The sequence below is a fragment of the Gymnogyps californianus genome, chromosome Z, assembly GCF_018139145.2.
Source record: "Gymnogyps californianus isolate 813 chromosome Z, ASM1813914v2, whole genome shotgun sequence".
Lineage (NCBI taxonomy): Eukaryota > Metazoa > Chordata > Aves > Accipitriformes > Cathartidae > Gymnogyps > Gymnogyps californianus.
In genome coordinates this window covers 61,310,172-61,337,402 of record NC_059500.1, presented here as the reverse complement: position 1 = coordinate 61,337,402, position 27,231 = coordinate 61,310,172, and the positions used below count along the sequence as shown (strand labels likewise).

Here is a 27,231-nt window from a genome sequence, read left to right as displayed (position 1 = left end):
TAAAAATATGAAACAGAGTAGGAAGATTGTGAGTCAAATCTCAAAAGCACAGATTTAACTGGAATCTGAAATCAAAGGGTAAACAATGAGTCTTCAGTTCTAAATTTAAAGCCCTTGGTAATATATACTAAATAAAATGTACTGCCACTCATGAACACTATATACAGAAACATGGAGCACCAGAATAGAGATGGTACAGCCATGCAGGGGAAAAAAAAAAATCTATTATTAAACTAATATTAAAAAGGTGATACATTAAAACGTATTCTTTTTTTTAAACTCACTCACTTGTGACCAATCTCATGTGCAATGGTAAAAGCTGAACCTAGGCCAATGTCTTCATTAATGCTGCAGCTCCTTTCAGGCTCACACATTCCAGCCACAGAGGCCAAGCCTGAATAAACAGAAGGAGACACAAAGGGTCATGCCAAGGTGTTTCAGTCTTAAAAGCCCTAGTTATAAATGCCTGGATTCTTTTTAATAACCTCTATGCATAGAAGGAGCAGTTGGCAAAAGGTTAACTTTCTAGTCATTTGCAAAATCACTGGGGGGAATTTCACTTTGCCGGCTAGACATTAATATTTTTTGAACTGCAGTCAGTGCTGGAAAATGTCTAGACTAGGGGTTAGATTTATAAATTTTACTTCTGGTAACTTGGGACCACCTAGTAATTTGAGCCAGGAGCGGGAATTCAAGAAAGCATTTCTATTTTAACATTCTTGAGCCTGAAGAAAGCAAAATGTATCCACGTTATTTTTCTAAAGAAATCTGTTTAAGTTTAGTGGGTTCATAAAAACATACAAGCAACTTTTTTAGCTATGAAAAGCCCCACATGGTATGTTAAAAAAATTAAAAAAACAAAACTGAATGCATCAATGAAGAGAGAGGAGACATGTTAATAACAAGCATTCATTTAACCATGGAAGTCTTTTCCATTTATCACGCATCATCTTCTGGAATTAAAACCTTACTGCATTACAAGCGCTTTTAAAACTTTCTTTAGAGAGAGAAAGGCACTGGCATTTACAGAATATGGCTCTTCCGTATTTTACACATTCTTCAGCAACAGATTATCATACAACGTACTGTGGTCATAATTTAGTGCCACTAGAGAAAGCTCTGAACATCAGATTTATTTAATGTATTCCTCCCTAGAGTTTCTCATCTGTAAGGAGCAGTAACCCTTTCTTTAAAGAAATTACCTGCTCAGTTAACTACACTATAACCAAAAAATGACTGGAAAAAGTGTAACTTTGGTTGGGGTTGGGGGGAATGGGGCAGGGAGGGGAGAAGAGAGAAATCATACTCTTTATATGAGCAGGCACTTCAAATTATTCTGTTTGGACTAACAGTAGGCAAATAGTAAGATGACAAGTGCTTCCTGGCTGTGTCCACATTAGCAAGTAATTTGGAGCCATAGGAGTGGGTCAGCAGAGCGAAGCACTGATATTGAGGCTCCTCACATATTTTTATATGTGGGTTGGACACTCTACTTTGGACTAGCTTAATCCCGTAGGCTGAACATATTCACTACACATGTGGTTCAAAACTTTCTGAAGGGAAAAAAATACTACAGGATGTCATGAGAATACAGCCCATGTAGTGATTTAGACCTTAATGTCTCCCATAGGCACATATGGGGCATTTGGGGAGTATGTGTTCTGACTTAGTTTTCTCCAAAACAAATCTAGTTTGCACATGCCAAAACTACTCTGATAACCAAACTGACATGGGCAAAAGGTGACAATGTGTGTCTGCAGAACTTGCATGAAAACAGTGCTATTGCTATAAACAAATCATCAGTGTAGACACACCCACTGAGGACAGGATAAAACATCAGAAGAAAAAAGACTATCCATAGAGAAAAAAACTGTACATTTTTTGCAGTGTGCAACCTCTAGAAAATACAGTAACTACAGTTCACCTATGCTATTCTAACTGAGTAGGACATTCTGAGGACTACATGGCTATACTTATATACCGTCATGTACCCCTGCAAAGCCCACCACATTTGAGCAACAAAGTCATCTCTATCTTCAGATCTTACAACTGAGCATTTGCTTCAGTGACTTACAGGACCAGATTAACATAATTCCATACCATGCTTGCAGAAAGTGACAGAGATCAAGTCAAGAACTCAGTCTATGGCTCAGATTTAAACAAGGAGTTGTCCTTCACTGGAGCCACAGATGCGCTACAAAGACATCTGAGGTCTATCTTGTCTAAGAGGTTTCATGAAAGATTCCCCATTTTAGGACACTCGAATAGGAGAGAGATGTCTATGCCACATGAAATCCTTTACTTCTGTTTCTTCCTAGAATACCAATGATTCAGGTTTCTTTTGACCTTTTGAGACCTCTCCGAGACTTTTGTTCAGACTCCTTAAATATATGCTTAGCTTTAGTTACTGGAGGTCAGTGTGAGTTAAGCATATTAAATGCCTTGCAGAAGAGGGCCACAGGGCCTTGTCTCTTCTCCAATTCAATGCCTGTAATACAAATAAATTGTCATGGCTGTGTTGCCAAGGGTCCTATAACACTGAGTTGGAACTGATACCATATGTGATTTTTATTTTAAAAAAAAAAAAAAAAATCAAGCTTTTTATTTAATAAAACATTTGCCAAAGTCTATCCTCTGTTATGCCGGATTCAAGTGAAGCAGAATTTGCCTTTATGCCAAAGTCTGATACAGTAAGAACTAGTACACTAATGGTCTGTGTTAAAAATATCACGTAAAAATATCAAATAGTTCATGTGTGAATGTACGTTCTTTCAAACTTCCTTCTTTTAACACTTGCAAAGACAATTCTATTACATCAATATAGACAGTCTCTTCAGTTTTGCCTCCTCCACACAGATGTCAAAGAAAATCAGTTACATTTAGAAATTCATCAGCATCATTTGCCTTTTACTAAAACATGCTGTGGATATTGTTTGTATTTACAGCAGGCAAAATTCTGGTACCTTTCCCCATGTAAACCACATCCTTGTGCCAGAAGTGTCGTGCTGACTTGAGTGGGACTTGTAGAAAAATTAACATGAGTTAAGGCTATCAAAGCATACAGTAATACAGGGAAAGACAAAGCAAATACAACTATGAGCTTGGATTGAGAAAAGTATTAATAATCTGAACTAGTCAAAGTAGAATTGTATCTTTAATTACTTCTGAGAAAGACGCTTATGAAAGCATGCAAATTGAAAAAAAATCTAAATAAATGTTACATTAGTCTTCGAATAATGTTTCTTTCATATATTAAAGCACTATTAAAGGTAATAACTATACTATAGTAAGTAACTTTTGGTGACAAATTTAGGTATGGAGAGAACAATAGCTCTCCATCCTGCACCTAAGGTTGCTATGTGTGCTTCTCCATTATCAAAGCATTGTTTTAAGGAGTTTCAATGTTACTGTAATGTATATCACTGTGGTATTTTTCTCTAAGTCTCTAAGGAACAACCTGAAGCTGTACTCCCTGTGTACAACAGAGCAACAGTGTAAACCTCAAAGTCTGTTTCTTTTGTAAGGTTTGGTGGGTTTTTTTGGTTTTTAGCTTTCCTGAGGTCTTTTACTTGTATTTTCTGAACTAGATCATGGAGACAGGTTAAACGGAAATAAACAGCAAGTTCTCTTCTGTAAGAAGTAAGTTTGAGTCACCTGCTACATTTTGTCAGAACTACAGCTGCCAGAGAAGAAATACACAGCAGCAGCTCACTTAATTTAAACTTCTAGCAATGTATCAGAGCCAAAACTCACCTAGGTTAGCTTTTACCGTTCATGTATATAAAACTGCAAAATTTGAAAGCATAAACTTAAAAAGATCTAATCAGTCAGTAAATCAATAGCTGAGTATAAAGCAAGGGAACAGCAAATACAAGCTGAAATTCCTCTTTATAATCTTACCCAGTGTTCCACAAGGCTTGTTTTTATAAGTGCAGATATCATATCTGTTAAGGAGAAAAAAAGAAGATAAAATATGTCAGAGAATCAAATTTGTAAGATATTTTGTATATTTATCACATATCTGTATCATAGTTCAAGCTGTCAGATTGCAATCAGCTTAATTATGTGCAGCCAGCTGGTGTCGGCATTTTCTACACTCTGGTGTAAACCGCAAGCTGCAGTACACTCACAGCCGCTGGCCTCAGGCCAGTGGGACACCTGCCAGTAAGAAGAAAATGGTTAAAGTGGATCTTTGTAATCACCAGCTCCATAAAGCAGTCTACCATACTGTTCCAGCAGCATGTCTATAGACTGCTACTGATTCAAAACACTTAACTTTTACATTTTGAACGTAACTGGAATCCTCTTACAGTCTCACACTTATCAACTAAACAATATTAATTGTAACTCCTACTACTTAAACTTTGATTCTAATTAAAAACTGTAACTCTCAATTATTACACCAATTATATTAAAAAAGAATCTTATGAACTGCCATTATAGTTCCTTTCTCATCACCTTCCAATGACTATATGTGTCTTAAGAGTATACTGTAACAAACTAAAATGAAAAACGTCTTTGCGAAAAGCTAAATAATGTCTTTAAAGGAGAATTTTCATCATTTTAGATACAATCCTTCAAATACAGAAGCTTAGTGAGGTTCTGTGTAGTTAACATGCAAGTATCTGGAGCTGAAAAGGGAATTAAAACGCTTTCTGTGGCACAGCTAATAATAATAGCAGTGGTCATGCAGCAGCCAATTCATTAATTACACTTTCATATTTTGAATATGCAATCCTATGATATGGCTAGTGATACGAGAACACTCCTACAACACCTTTGATTTTCAAGGATTTATACCGATTTCCTTGCAGTATTTTTCAAAGTAATTTCTATTCTTTTGAATGGTGAGTGAAAACAAAGATTAAAAGGTATCATCTTTATGCTTTAATTTTTAACCCAAATAGTTACTAATTTCAGGCCACCAGACATTTCTGTTAAAAATAACCTAAGGACTGTTATCACATAGGAGTCTGATCATGAGATACATACCTTTCAGTGCTAAAAGAGTTAAGGTCTGTCTGTAAGCCAAATCCATCACAAAGTAACAAAGCTTAAAATTTGGAACAAATCCAGTAAACTCTCTATGCATGTGGACTGCTGTGACCACAGGGAATTCCTGTGATTTCTAGAGGTACTGAGTGTGGAGCAATCTTTGGGATTAAGCTCTAATTTTGAACTCAAATGTTCATATGCACTGATGTCATCAAGGTGGTTCAAACTCTGCCATCCTATATGCACATAAGGCCTCTCACTGATTTTCCATTTGCTGTTTGGAGAGGGGGAGGTAATCAAATCAGCATTCCTATATAAAATGTCTTGGAATATAATCATGTTTTGTATGTCACAAAGCTTTAAGATGACACAGATACAGAGAGAAAGAAAGATTTCTACTGAGTATTTCCTGCCTTTTGCATATTTATGGAAGCAACTTCCTATTTCTGCACTTAGGACAAAGCCTGAGCCTAATGCTATTGAACTTCATGCAAAATTATTCCTCAAAGAAAGCAGACAGGGCTCAGGCTTATTTAGTGAGAAAACCCAAACTTGCTCAAATTCTTTAAAACGTAGTTTAGAACTGAACACAAGGAAGTCTGTACAATACACAGGAAGTATTGGTCTTCTAATGTTTTTTAATATCCAATGCTAATAGGAAAAAAACAATTAAAGGCATACATCCTTAGATAAAATGGAAGAAAGCCAGTTCCACTAAACTCAAGTAAAATGTTGTCACTGGTTTCAGCAGAGCTGAAAATGTGCCCTTATGGCCTTAATCTGCTTACTCTTACACAGGTATGAATCTGAAGTTACTCCTCACCTTCAGTTCAGTTTCACAAGGAGCTGTGATAGCAGATGACATGAATTAAGTCCCTTGTTCCTGTTACATTTTTGAAAAACAAAGACCATGGTATCCTTCAGTTTATGCTGGTGTCCTGGTTTCGGCTGGGATAGAGTTAATTTTCTTCCTAGTAGCTGGTACAGTGCTGTGTTTTGGATTTAGTGTGAGAATGATGTTGATAACACTCTGATGTTTTAGTTGTTGCTAAGTAGCGCTTATCTGAAGTCAAGGATTTTTCAGTTTCCCATGCTCTGCCAGCAAGCAGGTGCACAAGAAGCTGGGAGGGAGCACAGCCTGGAGAGCTGACCCCAACGAGCCAAAGGGGTATTCCATACCATGGAACGTCATGCCCAGTATATAAACACGGGGGAGTTGGCTGGGAGGGGCGGATCACTCCTTGGGCATCAGTCAGCAGGTGGTGAGCAACTGCACTGTGCATCACTTGTCTTTTCTTGGGTGTTATTTCCTTTTTTTGGTTACATTCCTTTTCATTACTATTACATTATTATTATTAGTTAGTAGTGTATTTTATTTTACTTTAGTTATTAAACTGTTCTTAACCCACGAGTTTTACTTTTTTTTTTCCCTCCTCCTCCTCAGCCCGCTGGGAGGGGGGAGGGGGAAGCGGCTGCATGGTGCTTAGTTGTTGCCTGGGGTTAAACCACAACAGCTGGGTAGTGAGTGTTCTTCATTATGCATAGGCTAGCATTTGTAAGAAAACATGATAATGAAACTTAAATTAGATACTAAAACTAAGGAAAACATCATTTTATCTTCCAATATACTAATTATTTTTGCAAGACCATACCCAGGTAGCAATATATTCTGATTATGGCTTCATTAAATATTCAAATTTTATAGCCAATAATTAATTTCCTGTAAGGAGCATTCATACACTGTCTTATGCCTCAGTTTAACAGAAAAAAACTCTTAGGTTTTGCATGTCCAGTGACTTACTTTACCTACATCACCTTCAAGCTCCATTTTTTTTCATTTTTTTCCTTTCATATGGATGGTTTCTGGTCGTGATTTGTTTGAAAGGTCTTATCATTTTTATGTACCAAACTGCTCAGCTCCATCATTTGCTTCTCTATACGATTTAACCAAATCAGCCAAACTTGTCTTTTTTGTTTTTGACACCACTTCGTCTAACTTTATTTTGAATTTCCAAGCAATCCATTTAACCCACAGATGTTGGGTTCCAAAATGTGGACGACTACAGAGTCAATACTTGCCAGATAGTAGCTTCAAGCCAAGAAACCCCTAAAATGACAATTCATCCAGATTACTCATGAGATTTGATAGGTCTAATTGCTATTTAAAAAACCAAAATCAAACAAAATAAACAAACCAACCAAAAAAAACCCCCACAAAGGTGAAGATGGGTCACAGTTGTCACCAGGACCTTAGTAAACACTTCAGGAGCCAAAGACAACCAAAAGGTAACTTCTCAAGCCAACAATTATCTCAACCAACCATTAAAAATAATAACAGTCATGAGAGTTATGCAAAAATGCAGTTTGCAAGATGTGATTATATTTTCTTTTTGATTCACTGACAGAATGTGTAAGAGGGGCACCACACAAAATTCGAATGTAAGAATACAGATATGCAGGTTGCAAAAAACCTCACGATGAGATGGCAGCCTGATCATTTTGAGACAGCCAAGGAAATCCTTTGCCCAAGTTGGAAGAGATCATATGCCTCCTATTAAAGTGGGTGAATACGTCCCTAAAATGTGACCAGGCTGGGGAAGTGGAATGTGGAAAGAGGTATGAGGCAAGATTGTTGATTATGAGTCCATTCCCACCCTGAATGGATCAGAAGTCATTTGATGAGGCAGATGGGGAAGAGGTCAGGGAGTTCTGGGCACACCTGCAGGGCTGCTGAAGAGCCACATCAGACAGGTGGGAAATGCATGATGGATGTACAGCTGTCACTGACAACTTGAACTGACACATCAGCCAGAAGGAAACTGCAGAGATAGACTATTATCAGTTCAACAGGATGGTCAAGAACTGGAGTGGCAACAGCCTCCTGTCATGCCATGAATCAAACAGGAAGTGTTAGCGTGCCCTCCAAGGGCACTTAGAAAGGAAAAATTTCTAGTCTTTTTTGGCAGGATATGAGCATGCCCCATGCTAAAATATACATCTATACCACTGAATTAAAAAGTGACAGGGACCACACTCCCAGACAGTGAAATTCTATTATCTGTATTATGAAACTGTTTTAAAAGTCCATCAAATTGCTAAAAAAAAAAAAAAAAAAGAAGTTCCTTGCACAGATTTGGCCCATGACAACAATTAATCTCAAAGAATTCCCAGGAAAAGTTCAAAAGGTGGCCACACACAATTATGAACAGGCAAAACATACGAAGTTACTCTGTTCTGGAGAAGTCAGCTTATCAGTATGGACACAAGAAGTTCTGTGCCAGTGGTCCTCAGTGCAAGAGAAAAGTCACTGACATGTTTGTTTAATTTATTAGTGTAGATGTAAGCTATAGACTACCTCTTGAAGAAGCCTCAGTTATCCGCAACTCTGACTTGCAGAAAAATCCCTTTCCTTTGTAAATCTGATTAGTATGATCCTGATCATTTGAGTAGGACACTTAAGTAAAATATATAAGAAAGATGAGTTCTCTGTAAATACTGTAAGCACTGCTCAGTCTTGTCAGGTAAGTTATTTGCAGCTACAGCCAATCCCAGACACCTTAGGGGAAAACATACATTTCTCTCCCATCTAGCTGTACATTGCAGGGAAAGGAGAGAGGATTCTTCCTGATCCCTGCAACCTGTCAGCTTGCAGGCCTAATGCATGTAATTGTGCAACTATGAAGTTTACACAGAGTTCCATGTAAGCAAGTGTACTCCCTTACTAAAAAAATAATAATTAAAAAAAAGGACATAAATTCACAAGTTTGAAGGCTAGAAAGCATCACGATAATTCAATCATACCTCCACCCATCCCTAGCATAAAAAGGTAAGTAATTTATTCTAGCTTCTAGAATAAATTAGCATAATAGGAAATTAGGAAAATAGGATAAAAAGCCGTTCCTTAAAAGCTATTCAATCTCACATTAAGAGTTGTTTTCAACATAATTTGAGAACATCTGTACTAGGTTATCCAGTTCATCTGCCTTTCCCTCCACAGCAGTCATTTGTGAGTGCCTGCAGGGACAACAGGACAGCACAGACTGGTATGTTCCCTGACAGAAGCACCCAGCCCCGTGGCTTAGGGAACTTCAGAGACAGAGATTGCATCTTAGTATTTAATTGATTATTCTTCTAATGTCTTTAGCATTTAGTTAATTCCTCTTCAATCTTAAAAAAAAAAATTATTTCAGTGTTCATCTGGGGGATGTTATGCCTTTATCTGCAAAGTTGAGTCCCTCTGCCCCAGCAGAAATCTCCTTCATGCTGAAATAATTTTATTTTCTTTTAAATCAGATTAATAAATTGACTTTGTCAGCGTGGCACCACTACACTGTGGCCTTTCTACCACCTTCCTTTGAGCTCTAGGGCTTTTTAAACTTTCTGAAGCGTGGGTGTTACAATTCAAAAAGTTGTTCTAATAGTGGTATTAACAGTAGTAGATACAAAGGCAAAATGAATTACTTCTTACATGTTAATGTGTATTTATACATTCAATGATAACATTGCCCTTTTCACCAGTCTGATTATGTGAAATGGCCCACTAAAGGAAAAGAGCCTCTATAAAACACTGTCATTACTAGCTGTATGTTACTGGAAATGTCCACTGTGCCAGAAAGAAGGACTATCTGCATCAAGTTAACACCGAGACAGAAATATACCTGTAACAGAGTTGGAAACATACATGAATACTAGCATGGGATACACTTTAAAGAATTTAACTCATCAACAAGAATAACCCACAGCATACATTTTCTTTAAGTATGACAAATGAATAAAGCATGCAAACTCTTATTAGAAATGCAAATTCTTCAAAACCAGTATGAAATACAAGCTACTTACTTATAAGGACATAAACCTACTCTAAAATTACCTGAAAGCTACCAATATGCCTGAGTAATATTTGAGATAGATACTGACAGAAATAACTCAGGCTCTTCTGAGCCTTTTGAAGGAATATTTCTTAATGAAAAGAGTTTAGGAAACAAAAAATATAATCACAGCAAATTGCTGAGGAAAAACCTACCAAGATCGCTGGAATATAAACATAAAATGTAAGTGAATATAAGAAAAATCAGGCTAGACAAAACCGACAAATAGCATGACTGGACATAAAACTCTTCATAACTTTGAGACAGCTAAACATGTACTTCATATATATAATACTACAGGATTTGCCAATTAACCTGCTTGAAAAGGTTGTCAGAAAACAAAATAAAGCCTAAGAACTGGTTCTGTCCTGACTAAGAGGAAACAGAGCTAACTACTACAAATTTTTAAGATTTCATTTTTAAGGAACATTTCCAAACATGGGAACGGGAGGTTTTATTTTTCACTTGTTTTAAACCAAATTATACTTTTTGACACTTACTTTTCATTATTGAAGGTTTCAACAACAAGCTATTCAAATAAGGACTGTCCTTTTCATACGCTCTTGCTCAGCGATAAACATTACGGGTTCATTAGATTCTGATCCTTTTAACTTTTTATTCTCCATGCTATGCAACATAATATATCTATGCACTCAATCACGTCTCATATTTGAATAAGTGTTAAAAGACCAGACAAAAGAAAACCCTGTTTTAAAAAGTTAAGTTAATCTAGTTCCAACACTGAGAACTATAAACTGAACTACTGCTCAAACTGAAATCTCAGACTTCCCCTTAGAGGGATCAAAAACCTCAAGCTATCTGACAACTCCAACTCCTATTTCTAAATTATGGAAAAAAAAGAAAAAACAGTGAGTAGCTTGTAGTTTCACCACATTCTTTTGCATACATATACTTGGCTATGATTAAAAAGCGGTTATTCTGCAAGTGCAGACAATGGCACTAATGCTAGAGAATTGTGTAGAAAAATAGTTATAAAACAAATACTGACTTTTGGTCAGTTATTATAAAAGGCTTTGTATCGCAATTCTTCAACAGTTCATCACTCTTAAGATAATTTGGTCGTTCATTAGATTTGCACAGGTTACAAACAGCAATACTCTTCATAACACAATACTTTTCTATGTCTTTCTAAAAGCTTTACTACAGCATATCCTTAGCCTTACAGAAAGTGGTACACCGCAACAGCATTCTGCCTTAAAATAAAGTACACTTCTTATTTGGTTTCTTCCTCAAAAACCTCAAACCAAAAAGAGTTATTTAAACCAAGGAAGGAAAAGAATAATATACATGTTACACATCACTCAACAGAAATAGCTTTTTCTATTATTAGTTTTCCATGCCTTTAAAACTGCCATAGACAACCAAAGTCTGGCTCTATTGGACTTTCTTCTGATACTTAGATTGGGTGGATAAATGAATTTCTGAGTTACAGCTAGAAAAACTATTACTGCTATAAGTTCTAATTCTCCTGATTTATATGAAAAGAAATATTTTAAATAATTGCACTGGAGATGAAATATTTCCATACTAATTTTTCTAAACTGCAAATGCAGTCAGAACAGTAAAAATAAACTCAGTTCTGAAACAACTTTTTTAATGTTGTCATTTGTCATCAATTTTGGCAATGTAACATTAGAATAGCAGTTGCAAATTTACCATAATCAGTAGTATTATTGGTGTACTTAGGACAGATGTACAAAGGTGATTTTGAGATTATGATTTAATAAAAGATTCTCTCAATGCAAATTCCACCCCTAGAGCGTCTAAAAAAATTTTCAAGTTCATGAAAAATACATTAAGAGGTTTTTCTTCAACATTATGTTGATGTGTCATGCAAGCATATAGCAGAGCTATTGCAAAAGATACTAATTACATGAAAATAGAGGACTTCATAGATGTTTTGTAAACAAAAATAGTTCTAAAGACAAGATGAAGACCCTGAGACAGTTCTCAGCTTGACACATACCCTAGGCCATGATACACCATTTCAAATCACTGATAAAAAGTCATCACACCAAAACTCAGAGCACTAGCTTTAAAATCTTGGTATTTTGAGGAAATAATACATTCAGCCTTTTTAGTCGTCTTCTGCTTTCTAAGACTAACTGTATTTATGTACATTTTTGGCACTTTTCAGGGTTTATTCTACAGTCATCCAGATTAAAATCTTCCTTTTCCAATGTAAGTCATGACGCTCATATAGAAACGTGCCCTTACCAGCTACAGCAATAACAAGAGAATAAAGTAATGGGAAGTACAGAATAACAAGTGCTACAAACTGTTAGGTCATGATCTAGTTAAGTATCCAAGACAGACACCTACAGAAACTTAAAACAACATCAGTGTTCTGCTAGTATTAAAAAAAAAACAACCTCAAACAGCATCAATACTGCTGACTGGTTCAGATATGACACTTATCACAGAGCAATCTTTGCTTCTATGAAAGTACTATTAAGTGGGTTAAAATTAGGTAGCATAAAAACACATAGTTCCTTGCTGTCAGCTGACATATTGTTAACATAATTTGAAACTCTGAAAAAGACAGAATACTTCCCTTCCCCGCATTCTTCCTCTAATTAGAACCTTTCTGTAGACCATACATGACTACAAAGTAAGAAAGTATCAGCTCAACCACAGTCTCATGAAGGCAAATGAACACTGTACAAACTCATTAGACTATTTTAGTTGACAATGTAGACCCTAGAAGTACTCTAGAGACAGCTTTATAAGGGAACTCTAGCACTGAAGAAACAGCCAGGCACTAGTGGTTCCAAAGCCTGCCCCTTGCAGGCCTTGGACTAGCAATGTCACTTCACTCTGCTCTGCCTTGATTTCTCCATCATTGGAAGTTATCTCTTCCTTTTTTCTTTTCTGTATCCAACATGTACAGGCTTGCTGCCCTAACTCATTCCTCCCTCTTCCATGTATTTGCTTGTGTGATCCTCAGTGTATGTAAGTTCCAGCAGAGTTCTCTCTCCACAGCTTTAAGATTACCAGAGATTGATTGATGGCTCAAGCTATCGTCACCTAGCTTATACAAATAGGCCTATCCTACTACAAACATAATTTTGAGGGATATCCACACGGCAGTCATAGCAGCATCAATAGGCTCAGTCTAGGGTAGCTACCCAAAGATCCATCTTGCTTCTTTCCATTTTTACACCCTGAACCAAGTTCTGTGCTTCTGCATTTAACATCAGCACCCAAGCTAGCGAAAGAGGTTTGACTGAGTCTTCAGTATATTGGAATCACTTTACTGATAGCAGTACAGACAGCATAAGCCATCATACAGAAGGAGCTCCAGGCCTTCTAGCAGTTGTAGCCCAATCTTAGATGAATCCATCCTTCCTCTTCAGAACATGTCAATTCTATTTCAAGCTAGGCTTTAGGTTGCCTTCAACACTGAGACTCCTCAATCAGTCATCTTTCAACAAAATCATTAAAAAGTCCTTTATCTGGATAAACCATATATAGATTTCAAAATTGTAGAAATCTGAAAATTAACTATGATAGTAAGGCACAAAGCTTGCAAGCTGGAGACTGTGAATCCATAAAAATAATCAGAGAGTTTAAATCTAGCAGAACTACAAGGAGTGTTTCAAAACTTTTCTGTGGCATATCTAATTTTCTTTCCATGGGATAGCTCCTGATCCACAGTAAAAATTCTTATACTAGTGCATCAGAAATGTAGAGCTACCTACCTGAGTGACAGTCATGACTTTATTACCATTCAGAGACAATTGAGAGATTCAGCATTTGCACTATCACCAGAACATAGGTAAAACTTAACTTGCTGTATTCTGTTCCTCTGAAGTGATTCCACAGTTTTATTGTGTTCTCAGTACTGAGCCAAAATTTAGATGGGAGTTACATGGATGTGATTTGTTAAAGCTGGTCTAGAGAACAGAACAGAAATTTCTGCGTATCTACTCCAAGTACACTGCTAATAATTTTTCTATCAGTGCATTCGGGAGAAGTCTGGCAACTAATACATAAAGCCTTTGTTCAAAGGACATTGACTCAGAGCAGCTCAAGCAGCTTGTAGGGCAATGCTTTTTAGAGTGTGCTAATGCAACAAAGTCTGGGAAAAAGGAAGACTAGCAAAACTAATTACATAGGCGTGGTTGGGGGCATCCTGCCACACAGCAGAAAATATTATGCTAAACCATTTATAGGAAGCCACTAGTCTAGACCTTTGGCAGGAGGGAAACACAGCTAGCAGCTATGATTACTAACCAAGGTTTAGTTCAGTTGTACAGAAATAAATGAGATCAATTATAGCAATAACATACCGTAAATATATTTATAAGTTTTGCTGTGGATATGGCCTTTCTTCCTTTTCTAACTTTCCAAATATTGTAAATGATTAGTTTACAAGTCTCTCAGAAGATCACACACGTCTTTATACACAAAATGTCCACTTCATCTGCCCTTACTCACACTGTATATGGGATAAAAGGCTTGGTACTTGAGGTAGGTCGTAAAGAATAGCAGTTCATTAGGATGACAGACCACACCTGGTATGAAAAACATAAGAATTGCAACATGGGCCAGACCAAAGATGCCATTATCCCAGTACCCTGCCTTCACGACGATCTAAGAGAATGCCCAAGAAAGAATAACACCAGTGCAAGCATAAAATGGCAATTACCCCAATACTCTCCCAACTTCAACTATTTTTGGCTCAGATTTTTTGAGACAGATGCGCTTCTGGGTATTTAGTAACTCTCAACAGATTTTTCTTCTGTGAACTTGCCGAGCCAACCTTTCAACCTATGCATATGTCCAGCTTCCATAAAGTGACTTGCCAAGGAGTTTCAACATCAGCTAACTCTTGCATAAAGGGTTGCCTCTCTTCTCCTTGTTTTGAGCCTTTCTTCTGCTAAGTTTACGGGGCAACCTCTAGTTCTTGTACTGAAAGACGTAATGAGTGATTGTTCCTTATTTATGCCCTCCATACAATCTGTAACTTTGTACATCACTGTAATATTCTCCCAAATCTGACTTTTCCAAAATTTGACTCCTCCAAGTAAGAGAGCCCTCAGCTTAGTCATTCCTTGTAAAGAAAGTGCTCTATTTTTTTGATCATTCTTGCTTCTCTTTTCCAATTCTCCTAAAACCTTTTGAGATAAGAAGGCCAGAATGACATAAACTGTTCAAGACGCAAGCATATCATGCCCAGTTTACTCAATGGCATAATAAGGTTCTTTGTTCTTTTCTCAATAATTGTGAATACTTAATTTGCTGGATTAACAATGTGCATTTTACATGTAGCCCAAATCTTTTCAGTAAAATCATAATACTATCAAATAATAGAATCAAAAGAGGAAAGAAGAGCAGCAATTTTTTTTCTGTTACTTCTGGTTGATATTTTTACAAAATTTCTGAGAAAAGGATTGAAACTCTTAAGCACGCACTGTTACAACTTATTTTTCCTGAACATGATGAGAACAATATGCCCTGTACTTGGGCCCAATTAAACAATCACAAAGTATTTGGGTAATCACAGAGTTGTATTTACACAGAGAGCTAAATTTCAGTAGCTTAACGTGGTAATTAAAAGCTTCTTCAGTCAATGGGATAAAATCTATTTGCTGACTTCTTTTTAAGGTCAAAAAGAAAGACAATCACTCCATTCAAATGGTTTTAAACCCTGACTAGTATCAAAAGGAATTTTTAACAGCAAACTCAAAACAATCTATTTTACAAGTTCAGTGTTTGTTTCTATAAGCACATGTTACAATAAATTACAATAAAGGATTTCTCCTCTTCAAAAAATGACAGCAACTAATTTGATTGCCAGTGCTCAAAGAACAATACAAAGCCAATGAAGTGCTGGACATCTGTGGTAGTTCTCCAAATGACATGCATATATTCCATCAAACAGGCTGCTGCTGTGTTCTACAGCTAACAATTTTGAAGCTAGCGAATTTTGTAGACTGCCTGTGAACTGAGAGGAAGAGAAAAGCACAGATTGACAGAATGAAATGGTGGCAGAAGCAATGACTGTTGTAACAAAGATAAGTTTAAAAGAAATGAACAGTGAATAAGTGTACAAGAAGAATAACAGGACTCAGATCTTGTCCAAGTTTGTGAGAGCGCATCTACGCAAAGGTTATGTCATGTTAAGACCAAAAGGAACTTAATTTGGTTTTCTTTTTTTTTAAAAGTGCTGGCAAATGGAATACCTGTACCTCAGACTGATCTTTGAAGTCTGTCTGTATCAGCAAGTGAAATCCATGCATACAATCCAGAATTGCACATAAATGTTTGTTTCATCTTCTTCTCCATACAATACACAGCAGGAAGAAATATTTACTCTGAATATTCAAGACAGAAAAAATCTGTATGGCATACATTATCATTTTCTGTCTAGCTTATTTTTTACAAATCATTTTAATGACAACAGCAACTAACTGTCGTGAATGAATGGGTGAATACCATGAGAACAGTAACTTACTTTACAACAGTTGCTCTTCACAAATCACATTACTCTTATTGTATACAAGTTGGGATTAGTCAACAGTGCCTATCCAGACTGTCTGCACGCATACATACTTAGTTCCCTGTACCTTAAAGAATGTAACAATAAAGAATCACAGAAGACTCAGTAGTAGCTGGGAAAGAAAATGGGCTGCAGCAACAGCGATCTGTCTTGCAAAGGGATGCACCTGTCAGATTCCTTTCCCTGTGTATGAATTCTTCAAACTAAGCTATTAATTCCCTATTAAAACTACCTGATTGTCAAAAGGAATTCCTCACTGATTCCTCAGTTTTAACCTTCCATACATTATTCAAGTCTTAATTTTGTAAACTAGTCTTTCAAAGCTAACCTATCTTGAAGTAGGAAAATAAATTCCTCTTCAGTACTTTCATTAAGCCCACTAAGCATTTACCCACTTTTTTTTAAAAAAAACCCACTTGCAGTTGTGTTTCCGAAACTAGTTTGGTTTCCTCTACAAATGTTATGAAAGAATAGTTCCATTATTTTTTGAATCAACAGACTACTCCTTTGTATTAAAAGTGACCTGAACTATGTTTTTTATTTTTACCACATACTGAGTATTAACATGAGACTATTAAAATAATTATTCCCCCAAGTCTTACAAAATTTTAAATGCTGAGCAGAAATTTTGACTGGCTATAAGGAGAATCTTTTTCCCCATGAGGGCAGTCGAGCAGTAAAGTGGGTTGTCCAAATAGGTTTTGCAAGACTTGATTGGATAAAGCCTTGGGCAACCCGGTTTGATCTCATAGTTCACCCTGCTTAGAGGAGTATATTGGACTGAAGACCTCCAGAGGTCCCTTCCAACCCGAATCCCATAGATTCAAAGCAGGTCGTATCTGAAAATCTTCAAAATGTTTATTTAATAATTACGGAATAATAAAAATGACATTTTAATACAACTCTTCAGAATATTCATTGAAAAGCAAAGTAAATTACATACTCAAAATGGAAGCTTCATTACAGCCATAGTTATTGTAGTCTAAATATTTTATCAATATAGAAAACAGAGGGGAAAAAAGCCTCCCTCCCCATCCCACTCTGAGTTGGAACAGTCCTACATCTTACTAACAATTACACATGAAACCTCTTGAACCACATTCCCCAATTAGCTGACTGTTAAGTTTTAAGCATCTGACACTGTCCTGTAAAACATGTTCTCTTCTGTAATGCCAACACAACTGCCTAAAACACTAGCTGTAAGAAATCCAAGAAGTTCAAGCTGAAAGAAAAAACAAGTATGCCTTCTTTTTTCCAGCTCAGTAAGTTTTGACAATTAATGTAGTTATACCATTATGAATAAATGCAAGTAAGTACCATAAGATCTGCAAACAAGAAAAGTTACTATCCAATAAAATGTTTCTCTCCATTGTGGCTGAAAAACAGGGAGAATTTCATTGTTTTAAAATCACAAAATTATCTTATTACTTTGATCTATGTAAAGTTAGTGAATGAAAACACTTAATTTCCACCTGAATTATACAGAAATAAGGATCAATACAGAAGTTTAATAAAGTAAGGATGCTTGGGAAGAGGTTGGATAACACACAGAAAATACTAGTGTTTCATTTTTTTCTCAGCGTATTAACTGTAATTTCTGTTGTGTAAAACAGTCTGGTTCTTAATTTGTTCGGTTTTAGTTACTTTAGTGTTTCTATTAATGTTAAGTGTGGCCTTATTCAATAAGTACAAGTAATTTACGAATGTAAATACTCTAATCAAATTCCCACTTTTGCTTGGAATAACTTGCAAAAGCCTGAAGTAAAAAATCTGAAGTAAAAAAATATTTTTATTAGTTAAAAATGTAAAAATATTAAGATGAGAAATGTATTTAAGTTCTAGAGCTACTTAGAAGAATGCACAGAAGTAGAGTTTCCTTCCAGTAAAGCAGGGAGAGAGAGCAAATTCAGCAGTGCAAAGACTACAAAGAAGAGCCACACATTTCAGTGAAGTTACTTTTCCTAGCATACCACCATACTATTTAGAATTCCATTTTCAAAAAGGGTCACGTACAGGAACAAAGTTTTTTGGACTGCCAAACAATTCGTTTGATTTACTCAAGACATAACCAAAAATAGAATTGCAAAACATGACAATTCTCCTGACTAATTGCACCTTTTACTACTGCTATTGTTTGCTGCTAATTTTTTTTACCCATTAAATAATTAACAATCTTACCCAAAGTATGACTAAAATGGAATAGCTTCAAACCCAATCTTGGTCAAAGACCCATAAACACTTTCATGGCTTAACAGATTGCATTTCACACATCTGAAAAATTCCTTGGTTTTGCTAGTGTTTGGAGTACAATTTCTTGTTCTTTAGTGCTTCCAAACATATTTTTCAGAATTGCATAACGTATTTCACTCCACTTTGGCAGGTGGTTGAAAGAGCTCATAGGGTAGACATTTCTTCTGAAAGAATCCGGACAATGACTATTTGTCAGCATTACTTATGACCTTGCAATTTTTAAGCAGGACTACTGCCCTAAAATTACAATATAAGCAAATACCTTTCATTACAGCTAAATTAATGTGCAAGCTAAGGAACTGCCTGTACTTCTTCCTCCGTATTTATCCAATCACTTAGCACTCTCTTTTTCAAGCTGCCGAGAGTAATAAATGAGAGATTTGCCATGGGTCTGGCTGAAGCAGTGTGAAGGCCATCCAAATGCAACCTCAGTGCTATCCAAAGAGCCATCTTAAAAGGTCTGGAAAAGAATCACACTCATCTGGAAGCTGAATGTGATCAGCTCCATAAAATAGCAAGTTCCACAGTTGTCAGAACACAACCTGAACAAAACGTTCAGAAATAACTAAAATAATGTTAATACTATATTTAATAATGAACACCTGATGCCCTAACATAGTATTACAAATACCTACAACAGAGATTTGACTCCAACAGCAGCATTAGATAGACAGGAAGTGTCATCCCTTCAGCAACTCAGTACAAAGATAATTTTAAAACAAAGACTGGTAAGTGGCCATATGGGAAAGAAATAATGAATTTTGGCAGTTTCTATCCTTCTAGTTCTGCTATTAAAGCACCTTTTCCTTCAAGATCGTAACTGCGTAACTCTGAGCTTACTGACAATGAAAGATTAGCTGAGTCAGCTTAGTGTGTGACAAAACAGTATTAAGCTAACTTGTAGTATCTAGCTGGTACTTTGTAGTAAGTTGCTCATATGCCTAAACTATCACACGACTCTTACATTTCCCTGGCACCAGCGTTACTCTATGTAGGTCTAGGAGTCTTCCCACAAAAATCATGTAGGTCAACATGCTCTTAGAACACCAAAACATATCAACTGTAAGTCATTTAAGAACTACATCTCAACTTTGGAAAGAAACTAAACAATAAAACACATGAAAGAATACTTTACTTACATGATCTGAGTATTCTTCCTTCTCCACATGATCTGACACTCCAGTAAGTCTTATACAGAATCTAAAGCCATTACTAAAAGACCTCTTAAGTTTCATTGTTCTTGAGTAACTAGCAAGGTTACATGAATTCCAGACTACCAAAATGACATCTCACTGCAAAACAGAAAAATCTTACTGCCAACGTTTTGGAATTTTTTTAAACGACAACAGATCAGAAGTTACCTCAGTTTTTTGCAAATCACTTCTTGATCTTCTCATTTTTTTGGCAGAATTAAAAACAGGAAAAAATCAAAGAAGTATTTTGATTTGAAACAATGCAATATTTCAGGTTTTTTAGTTTCTACATTTTTAAGTATTCTAAACTGAATCTGTTATTCATAAGAACTAATCATAACTTGGTTTTACAGGGGAAAAAAGTCTCCCCATTTATTCACAGACCACGTTCAGTACCTGTAATGCCAGAGCAAGTGTTTTCATAACACCCCTCCAAAACTGATACGAGATTCAGGTAACATGTATCATTAATACATTTGTGCAGTCTGATTGCTAAAAACAATGCCAGTCACTCTAACAACTTTTGTAATATGGACATGTATCATCTTCTACCTGGAGAAACACTAATGTTCAAGTTACCCACAGAGAATTGTCCTGAATGGTAACTATATTCTGAGAGACAATACAAAAGATTTCAACTCAAAATTATGAAAAAAAGTCACCATGATTGCTCATTAACTGAAAAATATACTGGTGAGTACACATGTGTAGAAGCATCCTTTTTCTGCAGTATCTAGAACACAGTGTATCTTCCCAGCAAGCTGGATACCACATGGACAAAGACTCAGACTGCAGAGTAGCAGTAAACTGTCAGAACTCTGTATACTCATGTAGGTATCCATTCAAAATTATTATGGGCTTAAGCTGTGGGGGCATTTTCAGGATAATCTGTTGGACCACTAAGGCTTGGGAAAAAGAGCAAGTAATTAACTTTTATTTATTTCAAGTCACATGAAGATTCCTTAAGTTGTTTAGGAGAGAGGAAGAAAAGGGGCACTTTTCTTCTGGAGGGGAAAAAAAAATAAATCTAGAAATATAAAAAATCTAGAAATAGCATCTAAAAACCTAGAGAAAGATAAGTCTTCTATCATCCAACCTGGAGAACAACACAAGTTGTGACCGGTAGTGCACTAAAAGAGTATTAAAACAGCAAAGCACACAAAACAATGATTCTGCTTTCAAAGTCACCACAGCAAGAAATTTGATTCTGGGAGGATCTACTCCTCAGTGCTAATCACCATATCACAGACCACAGATCACCAGCCCTGAGGGCATTGATAACTGATGGCTTTTACTAAACCAGCTATGGGTTGCTGGTTGAGAATGTATCACAGGTACCAGGAGCAAAGTGACACAAAACATCAAAGGAACGCATCTCAGTTGTAAATTGCATTCTGTTTGGGAGGCTGAAGAGGATTTATCTTTTCATATTACCAGATCCCAAGGAAAAGGAAAAATTCACTTTTAAGAATAAAACAAAATGCATGAGGAACAGCGGAAGATACCTGTTCAGCATAAGACAGCATTCTTTTCTGCTTTGCAGAAGCTCTCACTGAATACTATAAAAAGCTCAAGATGGACTTGTCTGTTTTTTCTGTCTTCTCGAAAAAAAGAACATAATACTTAGGATGTGTCTAATAATGCCACTTCAAATCTGTATCATAAAATGGAATGAGCTGCATTACAAGAAGGGCAGTTTTCAAAACCTGGTTCTTATTTCCATCTGTAACTAGCTAAATTCTCTTTACTGTGGAAATTAGAGAAAAGGTATGAAGATGGTGTGGATATTGTTTTTCAATGACCAGGCTGCACAAAACCAGAAAAAACAGGACTACCCTAATCTGCTATATAAAAGGCTAAAAGAAAAAGCACATGGTGTACAAATCTGTGGATCATATGAGAGTTCGGTGTCTCTGGCATAAGTCGTAAGAATAATGAAAGAGACAGTGAAGCTCAATTTCCCTTGTTGCCATGGGTTCAGGGACACAGACATCCACAGCATGGCATGGACAAAGACACTGACAGTCAAAACTGTAAGACTGTAACTTTATATGACCCAAGCATATTGGCAGTAAAATTCAATTTTCAAATGAATTCCAAAAACATACATGTGAGGAGCATGTATTTAAAGACTGTATTTTACAGTTAAAGTGATTTACTGGTGATTTGCATTTATGTCTGTAGCAGCAGAATCAGGCCTTTAAGCAGATAAGAAGCCATGGCAAGACATCCTGTTTTGATGCTATGAGAGCAGAGTATCAGCACAACTGCATGCCTCAAAGTCTCACATAAAATTTACTGAAAGGTAACTGACTGCTAAGTTTTACACAGGGAATTTTCCTCTTAGTATGAAAACTCTACTGAAGTCATACGACTTAGTCATGGGAGTAAAGATTTCACAATCAGGCCCATTAGGTGCAAGTTGGGGAGTGGAGAAATGTATGTATGTGGGGGGGGTGTTACAACTATTTTAACACTACCACACAAAACAATTCAGAGAAAAAATATGTTATCCAGCAGTAGTAATAACCAAGATTTAGACAAGGAAGAATGTAATAATTAAACAGAAATTTTGTCAGAATATGACAACTGATATTCTTGTTCTAATGAGCAGAAGCAGTCAGGATCAATTCTATACTGTATTTAAAAAAGGGAACCTTAAATAAGATGACCTAGGCACCTTGGTGACTCAGAGGGAAGAGTGCCATCTACTGAGTCAATAACTTAATTATAAGAAAAACCAACGAATCACACATTTGTCATAAAACAGAAAAGGAATTTAAGTGATAAAGAGTTTTCTACCTCCTATTGAAAATCTAAAGCTTTATTTTGAAATGTTATTGCTATTTATATGATAGCGATTCTATGTTTCTATAGAAGTGAGCTAGTGATTTAGCCAAATACTTATGCCTATAATACTTCTGAAAGGCTTCTGATGCCTCTATTTCTAAGTAATTTAAGAGCTTTAGTTTCGAAAGGGAAGATGTCACTTTCTGAATATTCTGCCTCTTTAAATCCCTCATAGTTGGACATACAAACATGAAGATGCTCAAAATTACACATCAAATTACATCTGGAAAAGTAGGCCTTTATTCCCTTTTTTTTTTTTTTCTTTTTAAAAGATCCTGGCATATGGGTTTAACTATGTTAGAGGACAAAATATTAAAAAAGAAAACCATGAAGAACCAGTTACAGAAGATATTCTTAATTTATTTGACCTTTGAGTTAACAAACTTGTTGATAATCAACCTGCAACATATGAAAGCATACCTGCACAGAAAAATTAACTACTTCTAGAAATACATACAGTGATGAAAGAAAAGTATGTAACCCTTAAGTGTGTTCTGTGTCTCACTCTTTGCCAAATATAGAAGAATGATATTTATCTACAGATTCCAAATTCTTTAACTTAAATTGTAGAACATAAGTCCATCACATACCCATCATATTTGAGAAGTCATGGCAGTCCAGTGGTTCCCACTGACTGGAAAAGGGGAAACATAACCCCCATTTTTAAAAGGGGAAAAAAGGAAGACCCAGGGAACTACAGGCCATTCCATCTCACCTCTGTGCCTGGCAAGATCATGGAGCGGAGCCTCCTGGAAACTATGCGAAGGCACATGGAAAATAAGGAGGCGATTGGTGACAGCCAACATGGCTTCACTAAGGGCAAATCGTGCCTGACAAATTTGGTGACCTTCTATGACGGAGTTACAGCATTGGTGGATAAGGGAAGAGCAACTGACATCATCTGCCTGGACTCATGCAAAGCATTTGACACTGTCCCGCATGACATGCTTGTCTCCAAATTGGAGAGACATGGATTTGACAGATGGACCACTCAGTGGATAAGGAATTGTCTGGTGTCACTCAAAGAGTTGTGGTCAACAGCTCAATGTCCAAGTGGAGACCAGTGATGAGTGGCGTTCCTCAGGGGTCAGTATTGGGACTGGCGCTGTTTAACATCTTTGTCGGTGACATGGACGGTGGGATTGAGTGCACCCTCAGCAAGCCTGTGGATGACACCAAGCTGAGTGGTGCAGTTAACACACTGGAGGGAAGGGATGCCATCCAGAGGGACCTTAACATGCTTGAGAGGTGGGCCCATGCAAACTTCATGAAGTTCAACAAGGCCAAGTGCAAGGTCCTGCACCTGGATCAAGTCAATCCCAAGCACAAATACAGGATGGGCAATGAGTGGATTGAAAGCAGCCCTGCGGAGAAGGACGTGGGGGTGTTGGTTGACAAAAAGTTCAACACGACCCAGTAACATGCATTTGCAGCCCAGACAGCCAACCGTGTCTTGTGCTGCATCAAAAAAAGTGTGGCCAGCAGGTCAAGGGAGGTGATTCTCCCCCTCTACTCCGCTCTCGTGCGATCCCACCTGGAGTACTGCATTCAGCTCTGGGGCCCCCAACATAAGAAGGACACGGACCTGTTGGAGCAGGTCCGGAGCGGGGGCCATGAAGATGACCAGAGGGCTGGAGCACCTCCCCTGTGAGGAAAGGCTGAGTTGAGGTTGTTCAGCCTGGAGAAGAGAAGGCTCTGGGGACACCTTAAAGCAGCCTTCCAGTAGTTAAAGGGGGCCTACAGAAAAGATGGAGAGGGACTCTTTATCAGGGAGCGTAATGACAGGATGAGGAGTAATGGTTTTAAACTGAAAGAAGGTAGATTTAGATTAGATGTAAGGAAGACATTGTTTACTGTGAGGGTGGTGAGACATTGAAACAGGTTGCCCAGAGAAGTTGTGGATGCCCCCGCCCTGGAAGTGTTTAAGGCCAGGTTGGATGGGGCTTTGAGCAACCTGGTCTAGTGGAAGGTATCCCTGTCCATGGCAGGGGGGTTGGAACTAGATGATCTTTAAGGTCCCTTCCAACCCAAACCATTCTATGATTCTATGATTTCAAGTGATTAGTTCTGAATGTTTGTGAAGCAATTCCTGCTGTGCCCTTTATACATTTGCACAGTGTACAATACACACCTGAAATGTAGTCAGTGAAAATTATTAGAAATGGAGTGTAACCTGCATTGCCAATGTCTCTTTGAAAGGCATGGGTATATCTTAAATTTTGTTTTAAATTTACTCTCAGAAATTACCTTCTCTTTAAAAAAATACTCGTTAATACACAAAAGCTATTTCAGTAAAGAGATTAATTAAAACAGAAAATCATCCTCTAAAAAAAGAGTATCTCTTCCTCCATGATGTTTGTAAAGGCAGTATTTATAAGGAGTAAACTGATACTATGGCTCCTATTCTGAAACATTTAAGAGTACATACAGAAAATGTGATTTTGTCACTAAGTGCCCCAAGATGCTATACCACACAAAAATCAAACCTTTATTTCCACACAATAGTCAGCAGTGAACAAGCAATACGGGGCAGGGGGGAATACACAATGGGGTAGAAATTCGGTCATAATTTAGATTCTGCAAGCTTCTAGACATTAAAAAAATAGCTCTTTCATATGGACATTCCTTCCTTGTAGACAGTTCGCCTTCCACAAGGAACTCACATTACAGTAGTTGGAGGATCTGAGCAATCAACTAGTACCTCTGACATGCCCTAATTGCTTACCAAAATATTCTGTTGGATTTGACAATTTTAACTATTGCATATTTGACAGAATCACAATCCTACTTTCTTATTTGCTGATAGTGTTTCTGAGAATAAGGAACTCTTAAAATAAAAAACCTTCCACACTGGCAATTTAAAAATTTTAAATTTTAAAAATTTAAAATATGCTTCAAAATTGCTTAGCGCTAAGCTGCTTTCATCAAGTTCAATGGAGGTGGAAACGTTGAAAAATTTTATAAGACTACATGGTATAGAGATCCTTTATTTATAAAAGGCTGGCTAGGAAATTTTCACATATTTACTACAAATATAGCATAGTAAAACAATACGAAACTGCCTTACTGGAACCCCTGCAGAACTTAAAAGCTGTGCGAAGACTATTACAGTACTTGCATAGCATTCCCTTTCCAGTCCTTCAGCTCTCCCATTACATTTTTCAACCAAATAGCTAAGCCTCACTTGTGTTTTGCTATCTTAGTGGGAAAACACTTTCAAATACATACAGATAACAGTTTACTCAAGTATAATCAACAGCAGTTTTATGATGGCTATTTAAGAAAAAAAAAGAGGGGGGGGGTAAAAAAAATCAACTTTGTTTCCAAAGATTTCATCTGTGGAAAGCAAAACTTGAGAAACATCTGATCTTATTTCTAAAGTTTCCTCCAAAAAGCTGTATTTGAAAATATGAAGCAATCATTAGCTGGCAGTCTTGGATTTGACCTCACCACATATAACAGGAAATTACTTGGTAACTATTTGGGAAAAATAGATGCGTGGAGGAGGAGACCATCAAGATTTTGTTTTGAGAGCAACTATAAAATTACATCTCATATAGTGTTCAAGGAGCCTATAGTACTGAAAAGCAAGAGTTTCTCAAGCTTGGTTTCAGCATATAAAACTGACATAATTCCTACGAACAATACATGCTGTGACAGCCTTAAGGGCAAAATGACAGTCGAAAAAAAGTAAGAGATTTTGGTGGATTGCATAAATGAAGTAAGTTACCAACAGATTAACTTCTTCAAGATACCTCGTCCAAATGCGCATTTTCATAAAAACCATACAACCAGTATAATTATGGACTTCTTTTTTGCCATAGTATTGACAGACAACCATTCTCTCTCTTCCTGCTCTGCGCTGACATGGTGTGATTTCCCCCCTCCACACACAGCCCCTCACACTCATACTCACCCACACCATTTCTCCCATCTTCAAAAGCCAGGTTGTGTAGAGACTGAGGAAGCAGAAAGGAGAATGGGAAAGCATGGTGCATCAAGGTAAGTTCTGACGCACAGTAGATACCAGTAGTAATTTTGCTTCTTACTTGTAGTGCTGTCAATACACGCCATCTTTGCTGCAGAGGACTTCGGTGTAGCACTAAGTTGCTGGAAACTGTTCCTGGGATCCAGGGCAACAGCGACTGTGTATCTCTACCCAGGGCTGCATCCATCCCAATCAATCCCAAGTAATCATCCAGTGCTCGCAGCGAACGCTGATGCCTGTCTCAAAGATGTCAGGCATGGAAATATTTTTGAACAAAGCTACCACAGCAAGCACAGTAGAATCGGCTCTGAAGATTAAGACAAGGTCTTCCTTAGCAGGCTGTTATCCATTTGGTAATTTTTACTAAACTGCTGCTACTTCAGATCTTTCAGCTATAAAGGCAAGTAGCAGTGAAGAAGTTTGTTTGTTTGTTTTTAATAAGAAGTTTAGTCATATGCAAGTGAAACTCTTTACACTGATTAAGTGAAAGAGGTTGTAAAAAAATAGCTAGCAGGCTAGGAGAAGGGAGGTTTGGCCTACTGCAAGAAGAAAATGGTCCAT

General features: G+C 37.0%; 1 protein-coding gene across 2 annotated transcripts in view; it reads right to left on the bottom strand.

The window, feature by feature from the left end:
- ADAMTS6 (ADAM metallopeptidase with thrombospondin type 1 motif 6) overlaps window positions 1-27,231 on the bottom strand; it is a 150,816-nt gene that overhangs the window by 93,100 nt on the left and 30,485 nt on the right. For both annotated transcript variants that reach the window (XM_050912923.1, XM_050912924.1), the window contains exons 7-8: window positions 3,901-3,944; window positions 289-394 (exon numbers count right to left, since the gene is read on the bottom strand). In XM_050912923.1, the coding sequence (XP_050768880.1) occupies window positions 289-394; window positions 3,901-3,944 (150 nt within the window). The remainder of the gene's footprint in view (window positions 1-288; window positions 395-3,900; window positions 3,945-27,231) is intronic.